Genomic DNA, 5,711 nt, shown 5'->3' with positions numbered 1-5,711 from the left:
CTGCAAAGCCTGACCCTCCGGTCAGCATCTTCCTGCCCAAGTTACTACACAGACTTTCGAAAAATCTCTTCTACTGTTTTTCCTCTTTTTTTCCCCCCCGCCGTCCCCGCTGGGAAATCAGACCTCGGCCAGTCTTGCCCGCACGTCTCCCTTGCCAGGAATACTCCCATTAGTTGGTCCATCATTGATTACATCCTTGCCTCTGGGGAACGGTAGCTAGGAGGGCTTTTCAGAGGACAACAATTGCACCAAATAGCAGGGAAACGTCCCTGCTTTGCTCCCCGCCCCCAGTCCCGCAGCGTGGTGACAAGCCCGTAGCAGGATCTTTTTAGCATGCGGCCCCAAAGCGCCCCCCCCCCCCCGGCTTGGGCAGGGCCCGCGGCGGTGCTCCCCGGGCCTGCATCTCGCCGGGCTGCACCCAGGCTGCCTTCATGTCCCCTCCCAGAGGAGACCGGGCGGGAAGGGGCAGGCAGGCGGCGGCAACAGGGCCTCCGCCATCTTCTGCCGCCGCTTTCCCCACCCGGCCCCTTCCCGCCGCCCCGAGGGAGGAGCGGCCCGCCCCGCCCCCCCGTTGCATCAGCTGCCGCGGGCGGAGGGCGCCTGCGCGGGGCCGCCCTCGCCTCCCGGCCCGCCCCTCCCCGCCCCTCGCTGACGGGGAGGCTCGGCGTGCGCAATGGCGGGTGCGGGCAGCCAGGTGGGCTTCGGGGGGAGCCGCGGCTCCGCGGGCTGCCCCGGGGCCTCGGGCTCTTTCCGCAGCACGGGGCCTCCTCAGCGCGGCCTGCGGTCGGGGGGGGGGGTGTGTCCTGAGGCGGGGAGCCCCCTTGTCCCCGCGCGGGGCCCGTGGGGGTCGCGGCCGTTGGGGCGGCCGGTGACCGGGAGCCGGCGGCCGTTGGGAGCGAGCTGCGGCCGTTGGGGCGGCCGGTGCCGGGCGGGAGGGGAGCAGCCGGAGTTTGCTGTAGCTGGGTCCTGGGCCGAAGCGATCAGGTCTCCTTTCCCTTGTGTTGTGGGGTTGGACGGGGCTAAAAGCATGAGTACCTCTGAGTGACTTCTGGAAAATGAGGAAATGGGTGTTTGTCTTCCGTAGGTAAATGCTGAGGAAGGAAAGAAGGCAGACTGCGGCAAGAAGAAAATGAAGGAAGGGGCTGGTGATGAAGGGCGCACGGAGGTAAGTTTCCCTTGGGTTCCTATGGCATTAAAAGATGTAGTCTCTTGGCTGTTGTGTTGTGTACTGATGGCATTGCTGCAATTCATTCCTCTGAAGTATTTTATCTACTGTTACGGTTATTCCTTTTCACATTATTTCTAAGTTTAGCACAGTTTATGATGAAGTGACTTTGTTGCTCTTGACAGCAAGTTATATCTGTGTCCTGGAAGAGCAGTTCCGATTTCCATAGTTGCTGTTTACTGATGCTATTTACAGTGCCTCTCGTTTGCACTAGGAAATGGGGGAGCGGTCCTCTGGCATGATGAAAGCCTGTGTAAGATGCTCTGTCTGTTTAGTCTATGTGATAGGTAAGAGTAAACAGATATCCCTCTGACTGTACACTGAGATGGCCACACACTAGCCAGTGCTGATCCCAAGTCATCCACATAGCTTTATAACCCTGGTCATCCCCAAGCGGATAGCCCTAACATCATTATACAACACGTAGAGTGGAGCGGGTTTCTGTCCAAGTGGCTCAGAGTGGAGATGTGCTCTAAGGTTTCTGACCCTTTAATAGGAATATATTTTTACCTTGAACTTTGATCTTTTCAAGTTGATTTTTATTCTTGCTCGAATTCTGCATAGTTTATTAAGCAGGTACATGGTGGTGGTACACTTGAAAGTAATAATTTTCATTAGGCTGAGCTTTTGTAATGCTAATATATAATTCAAGCGTAGTGGTGAATATTGCATGTGAGATATATAATTTAAATTGCCTGACTATCTGAGAGAGATTGAAGGAGTAATGACTGAAAAATAAAAGAGACAAAGTGACAGATGAAAATGTGAAAGGGGAGATCTGTTAGACTTACCTAAATGCTGATTAGCTGGCATGTATAGTACAGATTAATTTTAATAATTTGATGCTGTGTTCCAAGCATCAGTGCAATATGTGGAAATGCATAAGAAGCTTTTTGGTTTGTAATTGGAAAAAGTGTTTTCAGCACTGTGATAAAGTGACAGATTGCCTTTTTTCCATCATCTTGAATTGGACCTGGGATGGTCCTTCTCCTTAAATTTTTGTTGCATTGCTTAAAGTGTTCCCATTTTCCTTCTCTGTTTAAAAAAAAAAAAAAAACCCTGCAGCACCCACACTCCCTTTTTGAAAGGGTTATTGGATAAATATTCCAAAGTTGGGAGGACTAATATTCTTAAATCACTTAGCTCCTTTTGAAAAGTGTATTCATTCTGTTTGCATTCTTGACATAATGTGATATTAGATTATTCCAATAATATATTGAATTCTTCTCTTTATTCTTTGTATGTAGTTGAATCCCTGGCCTGCGTTTATCAATGAGCGTTTAGAGATATATAATAAACTCAAAGCTGAACATGATGAACTCCTTGCAGAAAGAGCTGCAAATGACAGTAAACCGATTAAAGTTACATTGCCTGATGGCAAGCAGGTTGATGCGGAGTCCTGGAAGACTACTCCTTACCAAATTGCTTGTGGAATTAGGTATGATTCTATTATGTGATTTGCTCAGTAATTTTTGGATAGATCTGTATCTCCAGGTTGTCGCTCTTACCATTAATGTTAGGATCTTAGTCATTTATCTCAATTTTCTTCGAGGCATCTTCTATAATAAACTGCAAGTAACCACTCACTAGCTTTCTAATTTTGATGTCTAACGTTTTGCCTTATGAAGTTACAATTTCTAAAAGTAACTATAGACTGTAGGTGGGATCCTTTAGACATGTAACTTGTGTATCTTTCCCCATGAGTTGCCTTAAGAAACTAATTTGATAACAAATGTATTCTGTCAGATTGAATGTTCGCACGTGCTAGTTTATATGGACCTGGGGGGGATCGATGGGTGATGTTTCAATTGATTTCAGGGAGCGTTAACAGTATCTTTCACTTAACTGTGTTTTTACTGACATGTGAGATTCCCAGCAAAAAGCATGGCCTTTCTCTGGATGACTCAAACTTTCTGTGGGGAGGATTTGAACAATGCATGCTGGTCATCCTAAGAGTTAAAATTATGAAAGCTGGGTGATCGTTAGAGATGAAATGCTGTTTTTGTGATGCTTAGGTGCCTTGTCATTGGAACCTTCTTTGCTTTTGTGATTTGCGATCGAGGAAAGGGTTTTTTGACTAGTGGAAATGAAAGTATAAAGGTAATGCGTTATCTTAGTAATGTTATTTGATATCTGTCTTTTTGATGTTTGAGATCTGTCTCTTTGATATGTGAGATCTGTCTTTTATTGCAGTGTAGGATTTTTGAGGTCAGGTTGGTACTTCGAGATAGCTGCTTCTAAGTCAATTATGTTAAAGAACGTATGAACATCAATACACAATGTAGTTTTTTTTCCTACGTCTCTTGGAGATGTGGGCATTTCATAAATATGTGGGGATTTTCATAAATGTTCAGGACTGGCTAAACTGCTTTTTTATTTGGAAATTGTTTATGGAATTATACCCACTCTGAGCACTCCTGAGAATCCTGTTCAACACGAGCGCAAAGATGGGGAAGTTTTACTTGCTGATTTCAAAAGCTTATATACCATGTATTTATTTTGTAGTCAGGGGTTAGCTGACAACACGGTTATTGCTAAAGTGAACAAGGTGGTTTGGGATCTAGACCGTCCTTTAGAGGAGGATTGTACCCTGGAACTGCTCAAGTTTGAAGATGAAGAAGCTCAAGCAGTGAGTATCTTCTACTAAAACTTGTTTGCCCTTAGATTTGCATTAAACTCAGCCTCCGTTAGTTATTAACGTTTTTCATGTATTTAAAAGAGGAGGAGGGAATGGGTTTGCCATGTAGGTACACCTGCATTTTCTAATAGCCTCTTAGGAAAGAGGTGTGATACAGGAGAAAGTATACATTCTGTTGTGTATTCAGAGCCATGTCTCTGCTAGCAGTTGCTATAGTTTATGTCAAATCTGTTCTCTTTAAGATTTTAAGATTCTAAGTTTGCAGCCTTCATGTTAAGTAGATTTTTTGAACCGAGCTCTTTAGTACTGACTGCAAAAGCAATACTGAGTACAAAAGTACAGAATATGTACAAACATAAAAGTACTGAATAAACTGCACTTGTACTTTGCATGTGCAAAAGGCTTAATTTTGCCTATGCATTCAGATAAATGTAGATATCCAAGAAGTTGTTTAAATGCGGTCTTTAAAAAGTTGCATTTACATTTTCTGAGATTTATGTTTTCTGATATGTGCAAAGCAGACTGAAGTCCTATAGGCTTTAATTTGTAGACACTTAAGGTGGACTACAAGATGAAGTGTATTTTTTAACTCTGTGAACCGTTCTACATCAGTGCAGTTTTCCATGCATAAAATACAAAATAAGGCTGTGGTCCTACAAGTAAGTGCACCTTAGGTCTTTAGGTTGTATATCAGCAGAGCTGGTTGGTTGAAGTTCACAAAAACAGTTGGTGAATTAGTTTCCCAACTTCTTGACAATAATTGAATTAATTCAACAGTAGTTGAAAATAATTCTAGTTCACTACTAAGCTGTAAACAATTTTGCAGTGTTAGTTTTCAGAAATGTCGATGTTTTCAATGGGGGAGGGTTGCTGAGCAGACTACTTTAATACAGGATACGCATCATGTATCCTTAAAAGCAAGCTTTTAGAAACGGTTTCAAATAAAATACTCAGAAATGCATTGTGCGTATTCAGGCTGACCCCTCTTTTGTGAATTCCATTAGGTATACTGGCACTCAAGCGCTCACATAATGGGTGAAGCTATGGAGCGAATCTATGGTGGATGTTTGTGCTATGGCCCACCGATAGAAAATGGATTTTATTATGACATGTTCCTTGAGGATGGGTAGGTATTTTCTTCTTTTTTTCTTTTGTTTTGTTTTTACTTTTCTAGGAGCGAGGGGACTGCAGGCACAGCAAAAATTGCTGTTAGCTGCTTACTCCTGGGACAAAGTCATCTGTACTATCACAGATTTGAATTGCTTTGTTCTTGCAGTAGGTCCTGTCCACAAGCTAGTGCAATGCAGAGGCAGAACCAGGTCAGAAATTGCAAGTGAAAGCAAGAATGATTCACTTTTTCATGTGTGTTTATTTTAGGGGTGTATCAAGTAATGACTTCTCTGCCTTGGAAACCTTATGCAAAAAGATCATGAAGGAAAAACAAGCCTTTGAAAGACTGGAAGTTAAGAAGGAAACACTGCTTGAAATGTTTAAGGTAGGCTGTATTAGAAGGTTGTTTCTAGCATTGCACAGTTACGCTTTAAGTATATGTAGCTTTAGCTGCAAGTTCTATTAGCAACAGAGGAAGGGATGTCAAATTAACTTACACTTTAAAGATGTTGTGTGCTTATGAGCTCCTTTGTGATATTTAGCAGTAAAAAAGTGAGCAAAGGTATAATTTGTAGGTTTTTAGCAATGTGGATTAGACTTTCTGCACCTACAAGAATTCTAGGATTATCTGTCAGGAGTATCATAGCATCCTTCAGGTTAAAGAGGACCTTGGGAGGTCTCCAATCCAACCTCCTGCCCAAATCAGGGTCAATACTAAAATTAGACCAGGTTTCTCAG

General features: G+C 43.6%; 1 protein-coding gene across 1 annotated transcript in view; it reads left to right on the top strand.

Annotated features, from left to right (window-relative positions):
- The first annotated feature begins 570 nt into the window (after positions 1 to 570).
- The window catches only part of TARS1 (threonyl-tRNA synthetase 1), a 16,063-nt gene continuing 10,922 nt past the window's right edge, over positions 571 to 5,711 (top strand). Inside the window, exons 1-6 of the mRNA XM_068926057.1 lie at positions 571 to 694; positions 1,085 to 1,165; positions 2,473 to 2,663; positions 3,731 to 3,854; positions 4,868 to 4,989; positions 5,241 to 5,358. Of these exons, the coding sequence (XP_068782158.1) occupies positions 674 to 694; positions 1,085 to 1,165; positions 2,473 to 2,663; positions 3,731 to 3,854; positions 4,868 to 4,989; positions 5,241 to 5,358 (657 nt within the window). The 5' untranslated portion in view covers positions 571 to 673. The remainder of the gene's footprint in view (positions 695 to 1,084; positions 1,166 to 2,472; positions 2,664 to 3,730; positions 3,855 to 4,867; positions 4,990 to 5,240; positions 5,359 to 5,711) is intronic.

The sequence above is a fragment of the Struthio camelus genome, chromosome W (assembly GCF_040807025.1).
Source record: "Struthio camelus isolate bStrCam1 chromosome W, bStrCam1.hap1, whole genome shotgun sequence".
Classification (NCBI taxonomy): Eukaryota; Metazoa; Chordata; class Aves; order Struthioniformes; family Struthionidae; genus Struthio; species Struthio camelus.
The sequence above is the reverse complement of the archived record's forward strand: the minus strand, read 5'-3'. Positions and strand labels throughout refer to the sequence as shown.